General features: G+C 48.3%; 1 protein-coding gene across 2 annotated transcripts in view; it reads left to right on the top strand.

Moving 5' to 3' along the window:
* Nucleotides 1–15,012, top strand: part of AHI1 (Abelson helper integration site 1) — a 922,284-nt gene that overhangs the window by 198,557 nt on the left and 708,715 nt on the right. For both annotated transcript variants that reach the window (XM_069235204.1, XM_069235205.1), the window contains exon 11: nucleotides 13,212–13,344. In XM_069235204.1, coding sequence (XP_069091305.1) covers nucleotides 13,212–13,344 — 133 coding nt within the window. The remainder of the gene's footprint in view (nucleotides 1–13,211; nucleotides 13,345–15,012) is intronic.

The raw sequence follows: 15,012 nt of genomic DNA, 5'->3' as shown, positions 1-15,012 counted from the left end.
GGGTTGCACCTCATCTACGCAGACAAAATGTCCAGGTGCTACCTTACTTAGATGACTGGCTCATTAAAGCCAGCACACATCTTCATTGCCAACAACACACTCAGATGATAGAAGATCTTTTTCACAGCTTAGGCTTTACTATCAGCATCCCCAAGTCTCACCTGCAACCACAACAGGTTCAACTATATTTAGGAGCAATCCTAGACAGTAATGTCAGCTGGAAAATCTTGTGTTTATAGACCACCACACTCACCGTTCTTTGCAGTGGTGGAACAACAACAATATGTTGAAAGGGTGGCCTTTTCCTGACCCTAAACCCCACCTTACTCTCAACAACAGACTTATCAGAGATGGGATAAGGTGCACACCTACTAGACCTAACAGTTCAGGCTTTTCTTGGAATCCGGACACCAGATTTTCCACATCAACTACTTAGACTTTCAAGCTATTCACCTAACATTCAAAGCATTCCTTCCTCACCTCATTCACAATGTTGTCTTAGTCTGGACAGACAATATGACAGTTGTGTATTACCTGCATAATAATGGAGGGACACGATCTCCACAATTATGACTCCTGTCCCAGACTATTTGGAGGTGGGCTTCACATCACAACGTTCACCTGTTAGTGGAATACCTTCCAGGAACAGACGTCTTTGCAGACCTTTTCAGCAGGATGCAGCAACAAGTCCACGAATGGGAATCCACCCACAAGTCCTCCAGTCATACTTCCAAAAGAGGGGGTTCTCTAAAATAGACCTTTTTCCCAAAGCAAAAAACGCAAAATGCCCAAACTTCACCTCTAGGTTTCCCCACCCACTATCCAAAGGCAATGCACTGTGGGTGAGTTTGTCAGGGATATTTGCCTTCGCTTTTTCACCTCTCCCTCTCCTTCCATTTCTGGTTCAGAAGCTCAGACATATGTCTCTCACAATGATCCTGGTAGCTCCCACTTGGGCATGTCAGCCCTGGTTCCCGGCACTACTAGATCTCTCAGTAGTTCTACATGAGAAACTCCCCAACAGGCTGGACCTTTTCACTCAGAGTCAAGGACAAATCAGACATCCAGACCCCAAAAATCTCTACCTAGCAGTTTGGCTGCTGTGCTCGTAGTTTGGCTACCCTAACTTGCGACAAGAAAGTATGGACATTCTTAAAGAAGCATGCAAACCCACCACTAGAGCATGTTATGCAGCAAAATTGAAACATTTTGTTTGCTATTGTCACGCAAAACTGATTGGCATTTTCAAAGCCACAGTGCAAGACATTGGGGGTCATTACAACCCTGGCGGACGGTGTTAAAGGTGCGGTAATACCGCAAACAGGCCGGCGGACAAAAAAAGGGAATTATGACCCTGGCGGAAACCGCCAACAAAGACAGCCACTTTAACACACCGCCCGCCACAGCAGTACAGACAAGCAGCGCGGCGGTCACCGCCAACAGACAGGCGGAAGACAATGTACCGCCCATAGTGCCACAACCTACCAATCCGCCACCTTTTCCGGGGCGGATTCACCGTGGATAAACAGTTACTGCAATGGGAAAACGCTCACCTGAACACATCCCACGAGGAAGGAGGACTCCATGGAGCCGGAATTACAAATCCTACCGGCCCTTGTATTCCTACTCATCTACGAAGAGCAACGCCGGCGCCGGCAAAGACAACGGTGAGTACTGCACCTACGACATAGGGGAGGGGGGAGGCAAAAGTTAGGGGGACACACATGAAACACCCCCACCCTCGCATATTACAACACACACACCAATGCATTCACAAAAATCACAGTAACAACCCACAACCCCCCCGGAAGAATGCAAAGACAAAACAAAATCAGTTCAAACATTGTAATGTATCAATATACATGTCTCAAAAATATACAGATATATTATAAAATCATTCAAAAGTATATACATTTCGAGAAGTAGTGCAGATATGCACATATCAATGTCCGTGCACCACTAGTCCAAAAATGCATGGGCGAGGCCCACAAAAGATACTTGTCCACTTGAACACTGCCGGGGCATCAGATAGAAATACAACAGGCACCTCAGGAGGAAGGGAAGGGGGGGGGCACCTCAGCCGGATGAGTGCAAAGCCAGATCCACGACAATTGGCTCCATGCCCATTGATGTATCCTGGGGAGTGCAAAGCCACAGTCTCTCAAGTCTCTACAGTGGGTGGGTTGCCCACTGTTACATCCTGGGGAGTGCAAAGCCACAGTCTCTCAAGTCTCTACAGTGGTTGGTTTGCCCACTGTACCATCCTGGGGAGTGCAAAGCCACAGTCTCAAGTCTCTACAGTGGGTGGTTTGCCCACTGTACCATCCTGGGGAGTGCAAAGCCACAGTCTCTCAAGTCTCTACAGTGGGTGGTTTGCCCACTGTACCATCCTGGGGAGTGCAAAGCCACAGTTTTGCAAGTAGATAACAGCCTCCACTGGCTCTGGAGGGGGACTGGTGCCCAGACTGGATTAGTCTCCCCGTGAAAGTTCCTGTCCCGTCACTGTCCCAGCTGCACATGGGATAACGATGCTTGATGTGGCGGCCTTTTCATTCTTCCCCTGTTCAGCGGTGCTTTGCCATGGTGGTTCTGGACCACTTTCCAATTTCAGAGCCTTTACAGGGGGTGGGCTGCCAGTGCCTTGGCTCCGGGTCACACTGCCTGCCCTGGTGGCCGGTGCACTCCACACACCTTAAACAGGCACCACTGGTACTGGAGGATTTTTGGCTGAGGCGCTACGACGGGACTGATGAATTGGAGGGGGGGGGCAAAAAGGTCAACTTTACAGAGGGACAGTTTCTGACGAACAATGGGATGGGTAGCTGGAGGGCATCTGGGAGTGGAGGAAGAGGAGGTGGTTGTAGGAGGTGTCACTTTAGGTGTTTTGGGTGCAGGTACTGGAGGCTGTCGTGAGGTGGATGGATGTTGGGTGTGTGGGTGCCCGCGTTTGTGTACTTTGGGAGGGGGCATCACAGACACACTGGGAGAGGACACAGGGGACGTGTGAATGGGAGTGGAGGTGGTGATTGCAGGTGAGCGGGGTGTGGTGCTGGGTGTTCTGGTGCGAGTCCTAGTGCCTGTAGATGTAGTGCATGCAGGTGAGAGTGTAGACGAGACTGGGAGGGAGGAGGGAGACGACGAGGAGGGGGACACAGTGGAGGCAGTGGATGTTGCTGTGTCTGCATGTGGGTGATGCTTGTGTGTGTGCCTGTGGGTTGTGTGGTGCCTATGTTTGCCTGAGCTTCCCTTGTGTGTTGATGTGTGTGCATGCTGGTCTGTAGGTGTGCTTGGGATGGGCTGCGGTACAGGGGATTGGGTCTGGGTGGAGGAGGTTGGAGGGGGGAGGCTAGACACAGGGACAATGGCTGCCATCAGTGCTGAGGCCAGAGATTGCAGGGTTCGCTGAAGGACAGCCTGACCAGAATGAATGCCCTCCAGGAATGCATTACCGTGTTGCAACTCCCTTTCTACACCCTGGATGGCATTCACAATGGTAGACTGCCCAACAGTGAGTGACCTGAGGAGGTCAATGGCCTCCTCACTGAGGGCAGCAGGGGTGACTGGGGCAGGGCCTGAGGTGCCTGGGGCGAAGGTGATGCCCACCCTTCTGGGTGAGCGGGCACAGGGCGAACGCTGAGGGGCTGCTGGGAGGGCGATGCTGGTAGGGGAGGTGGCAGCTGTACCTGTAGAAGTGGGGCACACAGATGGTGCCGCCACCACAAGTGAGCTCCCATCGGCGGACGAGTCCATGTCGCTGCTTGGTGATCCGGTGGCCGACGTGAAGCTCCCCTCGCCCTCCGTCCCACTGGTGCATTCTGAGTCCGTGGTGTGGCCCTCCATGGCCATGTGGGATGCTGCTCCCTTGTGCTCCGGTGCCACTGTACCTCCGCCTGATGATGCTAATGCACAAAAGAACAGGGAGAGCACAAAAGGGGGGGGGGGGTGAGACAGAAGAAAGACAGGTTGAGTGCATGGCATACCGCTACCGTTGGCGGACAATACAGACACAGCAGCACTACGCCGTGCTTCTGGCCTCTGCAGATGCAATTTCTGGGATCTGGCCTACATGGCTGTGGTGGACATCTGCACACATGGATGCCACAGGGGCATCTATACCTGTACTTGGCACTCTACTGCGGTGAGGTAGAGTGCCACATGGCCTTCATTACGGAGGGGCCTAGTCTACGTATTTCTGCCTGGCCTAGGTACACCCACAGGCCTCCTCCCCCACCTAGACCCCTCCACTGCACGCAAAGTCCGCAGAATGAACGAGTACTCACCCCCTTGTGTCTGCTGTGATGCCCTCAAGCGCCCATCCAACTCAGGGTAGGCCACCGCCAGGATCTGGAACATCAGGGGGGTCATGGGGCGACGGGCACCCCTCCCACGTTGGGAGGCCATCCCCAGCTGAGCCTCCGCCGTCTTCTTGCTCCAGCGGCGAATGTCCTCCCATCTTTTACGGCAGTGGGTGCCCCGTCTCTGGTGGACCCCCAGGGTCCGTCCGGACGTCCTTGGCGATGGCACGCCAAATGTCCTTCTTCTGGTGGGCGCTGACCTACATGACATGCACAAGGGAAGAAGCGAAGTCATTAACAACTGCACCGTCGATGTGAGTGGCCCCCCTCCCTACCCTAGCCATGTGGCCCATTCATTCACATGCATTCATGGTCCCTGAACTCTGCCCCCATCCCTCTTACAACCAGCCCTCTCCACCCAGGCCTAGCCCATACAACGTGCTCCCTGTGTACTAACCTGTTGGTCTGGAGGACCGTAGAGTAGCGTGTACTGGGGGAGGACCCCGTCTACCAGTTTCTCCAACTCCTGAGCAGTGAAGGCAGGGGCCCTTTCCCCAGACGCAGCAGCCATCGTCGCTTCCAGACCGAGGTCACAGCAGCACTTGCAGTGTAGGTCCTCTCCTGTCGAAGATCAGGTATCTAGTGATTGAACAGATAGAAAATGGCTGTGACGTCTGCGGCGGTGCGTATCATCACCGCCGGCGCACCTGTTCATTGGCTCCTGGGACCCATAGGGTCCAATGTTAACCAATGCAGCATTGCGCCGCGGTCTACAACCGCCTACCACAACGGTGTGCAATGCCAACACAGTTACCCCACAATCCCATTGTCCCAGTTTAGAGGTCAGGCAGCCACACTTTCAGGAGCCCACATGGCTTCATTTACTTCTGCGTCACACATAGCTAGGCCTACACTCAACACACATACAAGAAGGGTTTTGTGTTTGGTGTCATCTTCTGTGTAACTGTGGGCACATACCTGGAAAAGAATGGACTCGATCGTCGCTGTTGTCCTTCCTAGGCGCCGTCAGCTGGGACATTTGAGAAGATGGCGGAATCCTCCAGTGTACCGACCGCTGGTGGACCTGTTGACAATGGAGGAGCGACATTTAATCGTCACCTACAGGTTTGACCGTGCCACAATCCAGGAACTATGTACCCAGTTGGAGCCAGACCTGATGTCACCAATCCGCCATCCCACTGGAATCCCCCCTGACGTGCAGGTGCTGTCAGTGCTCCATTCAGACAACAGTGGCCATGGCATCAGGGATGTCCCAGCCTATGTTTTCCAACGTGCTGTCCAGAGTGTTGTCTGCCCTGCTGAAACACGTAAGGAGATACATCATTTTCCCTGAGGTGGAAGATTTGGCTACAGTGAAAGGTGACTTCTATGCCCTTGGACATATCCCCAACATCATAGGTGCTATTGATGGGACCCATGTAGCTCTGGTCCCCCCCCCCCCACAGGAGTGAACAGGTGTACAGGAACAGGAAGAGTTATCATTCGATGAATGTACAGATGGTATGTTTGGCAGACCAGTACATCTCCCAGGTTAATGCTATGTTCCCTGGCTCAGTGCATGACGCCTACATCCTGCGGAATAGCAGCATCCCTGATATGATGGGTCAACTCCAGAGGCACCGTGTGGGGCTATTAGGGGATTCTGGTTACCCCAACCTGTCCTGGCTATTGACCCCAGTGAGGAATCCCAGGACCAGGGCAGAGGAACATTACAATGAGGCCCATGGGCGGACTAGGAGGGTGATCGAACGCACCTTCGGCCTCCTTAAGGCCAGGTTCAGATGCCTCCATATGACAGGTGGTTCCCTATTCTACTCACCGAAGAAGGTGTGCCAGATCATCATCGCCTGCTCGATGCTTCACAATCTTGCTTTGCGACGCCAGGTGCCTTTTCTGCAGGAGGATGGTCCAGATGACGGTGTTGTGGCAGCTGTGGAGCCTGTGGACAGTGATGAGGAGGAAGCTGAGGAAGAAGACAACGACAACAGGGAGTCAGTCATACAGCAATATTTCCAGTGACACACAGGTGAGAAAGTTTTCATTTTTACCATTACATTCACTGTCACACGTCTTCCTCTATCCTGTGTGTAATTTCATGGGATTATTTGGTAACTGAGTTGTTTCTTTCCATTACGGTTTCACAGGTGTGGTTACCAACGTGTGTCATCTGCATGCATCCTTCAAGGACTTGTGATGTGTGACATTGGTATGTTGCCTTTACAACTAAAAACGCATTTTGACACTGTCATTGATAATACATTTTACCAAATCATAGACTGACGCCAGATTGTTTTGTGGTTCAAGGGTGTTTATTTAAGTGCTCAAAAATGGAGGGGGGTTGTAAAATTGTGATGGTGGAGGAATGTCCATGGCAGAGTCCAGTCTATTAGTCTCACAGGTGCACTGCCCATATGGGCATAGGAAGTGGAGCTGGGGCAGTTTAAGTGTGGACAGGGTAACAAAGTGGGACAGTGGGGGGACAATCAGGGTGGTCTCATTTCCTGGCAGGGGTCTTGCCATCTTGCTCTGTCCTGTTCCTGGATCTCAGGGACCGCTGGCGTGGTGGTTGTCCGTCTGCAGGGGGTGGGGTGCTGGTTTGGTGGTCCTGTGGCGGGGCATCCTGTCCACTAGCACCGGCGGAGGTGGTGGGCAGTTCATCGTCCATGCTAGTGTCAGGGGCCCCTTGGAGTGCCACGGTGTCCCTCATGGTCTGCTGTATGTCCTTCAGCACCCCTACGATGGTGCCCAAGGCGGAGCTGATGGTCCTGAGCTCCTCCCTGAACCCCAAATACTGTTCCTCCTGCAGGCGCTGGGTCTCCTGAAACTTGACCAGGACCGTCGCCATCGTCCCCTGGGAGTGGTGGTATGCTCCCATGATGGAGGAGAGGTCCTCGTGGAGAGTGGGTTCCCTTGGCCTGTCCGCCCCCTGTCGCACAGCAGCCCTCCCAGTTCCCCTGTGTTCCTGTGCCTCCGTCCCCTGGACCGTGTGCCCACTACCACTGCCCCCAGGTCCCTGTTGTTGTTGGGGTGGTGGGTTATCCTGGGTTCCCTGTAGTGGTGGACACACAGCTGATTGACCTGTCCTGGGTACGGAGGTTTTGGCCCACTGGGTGGGTGCTGTACTGGTGTTACCAGAGGGTGGAAGGTCAGTGTTGGGCTGTGCCTGTGCAAGGGGAACCGACTGTCCCGAGGCCCACGATGGTCCGGGCTGGTCATCAGGCTCCAGTAGGGCAGAGCTGCTATTGTCACTGTGGGCCTCTTCTGTGGGTGGAGTGGAGATGTCTGGACCGTCCGGTGTGGTGACGGTCCTTCGTGATCCTGCAGGGGCATAAGAGCATGATTATTGCATGTGTGTGTGTGATGGTGTGCAATGGGTGGGTGTGCGTGTACCCCAGTGCAAGCAAACCTGTGTGGGGGCTTGTGTGATGATGGTTAGGGGGTTGTTATGGGTATTTGCAGTGGCCATGCTTTTGTGATGGGTGTCCATGCTTTGTTGTGTCATGCAGGGCTTGGTGTTGGGATGTGTGGTTTGTGTTATTAGTACATTAGTGAGGAGTTGGAGTGATGGGTGAGGGTGGGGGTGTGTGATAGCATGCAGGTAGGGTGGGGGGTATGATAGTTAAGATTTGACTTACCAGTGTCCATTCCTCCACCGACTCCTCCAAGGCCCTCTGGATGCATGATGGTCAAGACTTGCTCCTCCCATGTTTTTAGTTGTGGGGGAGGAGGTGGGGGTCCGCCGCCAGTCCGCTGAACTGCGATGTTGTGCCTGGAGACCGTTGAAAGCACCTTCCCCCGTAGGTCGTTCCACCTCTTCCTGATGTCCTCCCGATTTCTTGGGTGCTGTCCCACAGCGTTGACCCTGTCGACTATTCTGCGCCATAGGTCCATCTTCCTGGCTATGGATGTGTGCTGCACCTGTGAGCCAAATAGCTGTGGCTCTACAAGGACGATATCCTCCACCATGACCCTGAGCTCCTCCTCAGAAAAGTCGGGGTGTCTTTGGCGTGCCATGGGGTGGTGTGTGTGATGTATGGGGCGGTGTGAGTGTTGATGTGTGTGGTGATGTGTAGTGGTGTGTGGTGTTTTGTGCGTGGATGTTGTGTGGGTGATGGTGTTGTGTGCCTCTGTGTGGTGGGATTGTCTAATCAGTGCTGTCTCTCTGGCCTTCGTGACTAATTTTTGGTCGTAGGGGTTTGTTGGTGTGTGTTTTATATTGTAATGGGTGTGTGGGAGTGTTGTTTGTATGTGTATCAGGTGTGTGTATTTGGAATTGTCCAATATGGCGGTGTTTTGGAGATGTGTGTGTATTTTGAGCGCGGCGGTGTGTACCGCCAATGGAATACCGCTGTTGAAAGACCGCGCGTGGATTCGTGGGTCGTAATTGCATGGGCGTGTTTCTGTTGGCGTGGAGGTGGAGGATTTGTTTTCGCCAGTTTAACACTGACCTTTGGTGTGGCGGACTTGTGTGGGTGTCTGAATTTCGGCGGATTCCGAGATGTGTGTCATAATAGCTGTGGCGGAATTCCGCGGCGGTGTATTGGCGGTCTTCTGCGCGGCGGTAAGCGGCTTTTACCGCCAATGTTGTAATGACCCCCTTTGTCTGCTACTTACTTCACTCACAGAAGGCAAACTTAGCGTGCTATTCTTTACTGGTGCATCATGCTGCAATAGCTGCTTACCTACAGAATAGGCAGCACCTGTCTCTTTTCAAAATTTCAGTCATCAAAGCCTTTGTGGAAGGGCTTAAACAAGTGATTCCACCAAGGACTCATGGGACCCCCAATTGAACCTCTACACTTATGCCATCTTCAATTTCTATCTTGGAAAGTGGATATCTTAGTCGCCATCACTTCACTAAGACGTGTTATTGACCTCCAGGCTTAAACCTTAGAAGAACCTTTCTTCCAAATACACGGAGATAAGGTCATTCTTCCTATCATCCTTAAATTCCTACCTAAGGTTATACCTCAGTTTCATCTCAACCAATCCATCAAATTGCCAGTGTTTTTCCCTGAACCAGATTAGGCTGCAGAATGAGCTCTTCAGGAGGTAAGATGGTAAAAGAGCTACTGGGTACTACATTGACAGAGAAGAAACTTTCAGAAAGTCTAAACAACTTTTCCTCGCCATTTCAACACCTCACAAAGGCAACCCCATATCCTAATCAGGCATAGCCAGATGGATAGTATAATGGATCCAAACTTGCTATGCTAAGGCTAAAAGAGCTTTACCTATTCCTCCCAGAGCATACTCTACTCGCAGAAAGGGAGCAACAGTTGCCTTTTTTGGGAATATTCCCATAGCTGACATATTTAAGGTAGCTGCATGGTCCACACCTGAAGAAAGACAACTTGCACACCTCTGGACCCAACACTAGCTGGCAGGAGTATGCAGATCATGTAAATCTACAGCACTACATGCCATGAACAGATGCTTACTTTGTAAGTAACATATTCCTTCTGGTGAATACTCTTATCTACCTGCAGATTCCTCACCAATTTCCCCCTCTCCTCTTTTGAGGGATTGTTATAGGCCAACAAGATGGCAGTTTTCTGTTGTTGCACTAAATAGCTTATCTGATGTCATTCTCATCCTGCTGCTTTGACAGCGTGGAAAGAATGGATGAGAAACAGACGGCTGTACTACTGTGTGGGCTGTTCATGGGGTTGGTGATTGTACACGTTGAACGCAGTCTGCACTACGTAGTTAGTCCAATATTTCCAGCCCAGTCTGGCACTTGAGGGGAGTATTCAAGAGGTGAGGACTCTGCAGGTAGACAGAATATTCTGCAAAAACATTGTTACCAAAGGTATGTAACTTTATCTTCTTGTAGATTCATGTAAAGATTATCTATGAGTGATTGCTGCCTGTGATAATAGGCCTAGTGATGTTTTCTGTTTAAAACGAGGGGGCAACATGGAGACATTTTGCTGATTTTGGTGGTCTTCTGCATTTACACCAGCTTGTTGGAGATTCCTTTCCATAGCTCAACCTCAGTTTAGGCTTTGCCTCTGTAATGCACAAATCATATGACCCTATGACAGCTTGTGACATGCACCACTTGACATTTACCATGTTCTTCATAGTCTCTATTACATCATCAGAAAGGAAAGGTGAGTTGCATGATATTTAAATATATTTATGCGGAAAAGCTCTTTGACTGTGTGAAATTGATATATCTGTCAGAGCTATATGGGCGTTTTGGTCAGAGTTCCTTCCCATTTTCATGTGTCTCCTAGCTTTATTGGAATGGTCTTGACCTAATAAGAGGAAGAATGTGCATTTTTCTTAGAAGCTTAAAGAGCCCAGCCACACTATTTCAGGTTGTTCCCTTCATATCTAGCACCTATCCTATGCAGGGATAAATTGGAGAATTTCAGATTGGAATTGTGTTTCTGAATAAACGTAGAGCCTGCGGCCTTTTTATGTTCTATGGCAAAAACAGAACTGGCCAGATTTACCTTACTGTCAGACGGCCATGAAATAGTGGACGTGAGTGTAACCAAAGTACATCTTTCCTTTGTAATGTGAATAGTTCAGGCCTCTTTAGAGAGGTCTGGATAGATCTAGGCAAGTGGTATAAAGTAGTATCTTCATGTTTGGTAGAACGGCTTAGCTTCAGGGAAATGCCCTCCCTTGTATTTTTGTACTTATAGCAAGTCATTCTGGGTTAGATTCTCAAACCGGGACCACAGTCCCAGCTAGGAGTAGTCTCTGGTATTTCTTGGAAAAGAATATTCCACCATTTGTGTCCATGTTTTTCACGGCACCCAAAGATAAAAAGGGTTATTGTGCTCCGACAACCCTAAATATTACCAGACCTCAGCTTCCACACAAAATGATGGGGAAGTTGAGACTAGTCACGGATGTTCAGCTCCGTCACATAGCATGTGTCTCATCCAGGTATGGAATATGAAAGTTATTTCAGACGAACTAAAGGGAAAAAGTATGCATTGTGTTTTTTCTGTTCCCAGTTAAACCGCTGGGAAACCAGAAATCCCGTTTGTCTTCAAGATAGCAGAGTTTGTGACTTGGGTAAGGAATTCTTAAACAGTATCTTTAATGGCATCTATATCAAATTCTGTCCGATTTCTGCAAAATTTGCAACTAAGAACATGGCTTTGTTAGGAAAAACATCGATGACATCCTCAGCTCTAAAAGGCTCATTTCGAGGATCTACTTATTTTTAATAAATCCTAAGGCTTTGTCAGCGAGCAGGCATATTGCAGCATGGCCTCAGCACCTAAAGTAGAATTATGTAGATTAAACCTGGGAATGCAGGAATGACGAAAAGCTGTGTCACCTTACAAATCTGTACAGAGCAACCTTGTAAATTGCTCTATAGGTGGCATATTGCGATACTCATTTTGCAGCATTTTGGCAAGCGGGGTACTAGGCTCTGCTGGGAAAGGCTGAACTTTTCTAAGCTTGCAGCTATTTAGTAAAGAAGTCTCGTAGAGACTGGGACGATAATTAACTTTTCTTTTCAGTTACAGCATAGGCAGCACTGCTCTGAGCATCAGTCACGAGATTCTTTATAAAAAGAATCTACAACCTATTGAGTCAGGGATTGAAATTTCTCACTTGATACTGGCAGCTAAGCTGTCATTTTTCACAAGTTATTGCTGGACGCGAAACATTTGTAGTTAATACATACATAAAGATATAGCCTTCTACTTAGTGATGTTACGGTTTTCCTTTCAGAACTGCGACTGCACAAAGAACATAAACAGCCGCCATGTCCTTTCAAGTTCAGTATTATGAATTCCCTTGCAGATTAGACTGTGAAGAATTCGGAGACGTCCAGTTTAGCTGAATCTTGTGTGACGCATCATGAGTCGTTTGATCCAGATGGCACATCGGGGAGGGGGGTGGTGGTGGGTTTGGACTCTTTGGTGAAATATTCTTTGTTTGATACAGTATGAACTCTTGCGGTCCCTTTATGAGTATCAGCATAACTTAGCTGGGGCAAGTAACTCTTGTTACCCTTCCCATAGGGACTCACAAATGTTCTGCAACCTGGTAAATTTCACTTGGAGATTCCTGCTACTATAAATTGGGATTACATGGGGAATGGACCCAGATTACATATTTACCCTCCCTTTTTTCTGAGGAACCTCTTCATCCTTTAATCCACCCCCACTGAAGTTAGTGGTACTACAGAATCGTTAATCCTGCGGGCCATGGGCATTTATCTTAACTTAAACAAACAGGGTAAAACTGGGGCATTTGAACTGGCCGTTCTGTCACTCTGGCATTTTCCTGGTTGGCTCTAGGTTATAAGACTGCTTTCAGAAAAGGATGGGCTTCATGGGCCAACCATGGCCCCATTGTAGTCACAGCCTCCTGCAGTGTGGGAATGGTTTGATCATTTTGCCAGGACCAATGCTAGTTTCCTGTTCGGCCCTCTATCAGTACTAGTTACCAGGTTCATTACTTGTGCAGTCGATTAGGCAAGGGTGACACTGTAGTGGCAAATGGGTTGGAACCAAGGAGAGACCCCTTTTTATGTCAACTGTGCCAACACACTATCATGTCTATAAGGTAATCCCCAAAGCCTTGGAAATGTTTTGAATAGAAAAAAATCCATGCCATTCATTGCCTTGTTACCAATAGAGATTGTAAATCCAGGAACACAGTAACCTTTTGTAGATCAGATTAAGTCATAATGCAGTTGTTTTGTCCTATGAAACGAAGGATCTATTAATTAAGTTTATAGGTAAATTATTTTGGGCCTGATGCATCAACATACTTTCTATAGACACAGAATGGATATAAGCCTCTGATATATCAGACCTTTTGTCTTAAAGACAGATAATAATTCTGCTATTTATTGTCATGACCAAATCACACTATAATTATCCTGATGGTAAACCATTTTGTTTTATTCAGGCTTGCCGGATCCCAAATAAGCATCTATTTTCACTGCGCGCCGGGCAGCAGGGGTGCTTCAGCATCCGTTTCTCTCATGATGGACGAACGTTGGCAGCAGCATGTGCCGACAAGGAAGAATACCCAGTTTTTTGTGAGTTAAAAAACATTTTAAGGTGCTTTGAACTGAACATGTAATTGGCATTTTTAGCAACATCTTCTATATACTTATGGCTTATAATATCTAAATATTGCACAACAACTCAGTAGTAGCAGCACTAATTATTGCAATGCAGTAGACCGATTAATTTAGATAAGTGAATAAAATAGTTACACACAGGGGACCAAAAAAATACTGACTGTCCACCGTTTATGGAATGTATGAAAGTAGGTAATTATGACATAATAGAATAAATAAAATCAAAGATTCTTTATCTGAGTGTTGCCAATCTTCAGATATTTTACTTCACTACCACAATTAGCATCAGAATGTTCTTCATATCAAATTAGGGCATTTTCTTTAAGCGTATGTACTTTAGGTTCCCTAAAAAAGGTTAGAACAGAGGGCTCTGATCTATGGTGGGCGATCTGCGTGTGCCCTGTTGAACCAAAAAGGTTAACCTCCCAAGGGGTATGCAAAACTGGGTGCTATCGTGCCCCTTTGACAAGGAACAACGATTATGAAACTGATAATAATGGTCGCAGGTTTTCTGTGAAAATGTTGGATTTCGGTTTCTCTGCCAGTATGAGTAATTCTAGTGCCTCCATTGCTTTACATACTACAGAAGTCTAGAAGGATACGGTATGTCATGTTCTGGAGATGTATTGAGGCCAGTGGTATATTTAATTCCAAATGAGGACCAGCATCTGTATGGTGAGGAGGAAGGAGATTGTCCGTAATTGAACTGTTCCTCTGTGTGACAATCTTAGCGGCCATTTCAAATCATCTAATCCAAAAAGTTCCTCCATAAGTGCCAATATCTTGGCCCTATGGAGGAGTTAATTTTCAAAACAGACCAGAACCTCTTGTATGATGTAAGCTGAATTTTAAGGTTTTGTAGAAGTAAAGAAATAACCCCAAAGACTGTTGAGGAGTCTCATCTTTCTTCAAATATGGCGCTAATGAGGTCAGGTAGCATAGGACAAGAATCGCTGCAGTTGCTGCACCTGTAGAATTATGCCCCCCATTTCTCTCACTAATCCTCCGCTTTGTCCAGAGGGCAGTAGTGGCAGCCCAATGATTTCCAATATGGCCAACTGGAAGGCCTCGCCATGATCATGGTCAGCAGAACGAGGCAGAATCTTTTGCGTCTCCTTTTTCGTTTACCACAATCATTACTGTGGACCAGGACAAACCTTAGCACCTGCAACAATGAATATAATTTCATGAATGTGTAGATAGACATGTTCTCCATACGCTTGATTGTGAATGTGATTTGCTATTAGGAGTTTTTTTCTGATCTTCCTTTAGACTTGAACCCAGTATCCTGCTTGTTATCAGATATGGGAACAACCCATAATATGGGAAGTTATATGATGCCTTTGTTTCTTCCAGAAGAGAAGGTAGAGATTCAGATAGCTAGTATTTTTACTGTACAATTAAAATGTCAGTTGAGTTTTCTTGTGGAAAGCTTGTACCTCCTACACCAAATTTTTAAGCACACATAACTTAAATACTATTGGAGCAAAAGTTATGAGCAGTCCGCAAACATACATGGGAGCCTACTTCTGTGAGACTCTGGGGCTCGGGTTCCAACAATATTTTAGCTGGGAGGCTCCATTTAGTAGCACTTTAAAAGTGCACCACAACATAGGCTGTGCT

The sequence above is a fragment of the Pleurodeles waltl genome, chromosome 5, assembly GCF_031143425.1.
Source record: "Pleurodeles waltl isolate 20211129_DDA chromosome 5, aPleWal1.hap1.20221129, whole genome shotgun sequence".
NCBI lineage: Eukaryota > Metazoa > Chordata > Amphibia > Caudata > Salamandridae > Pleurodeles > Pleurodeles waltl.
This window is presented reverse-complemented; position numbering and strand designations above follow the sequence as displayed.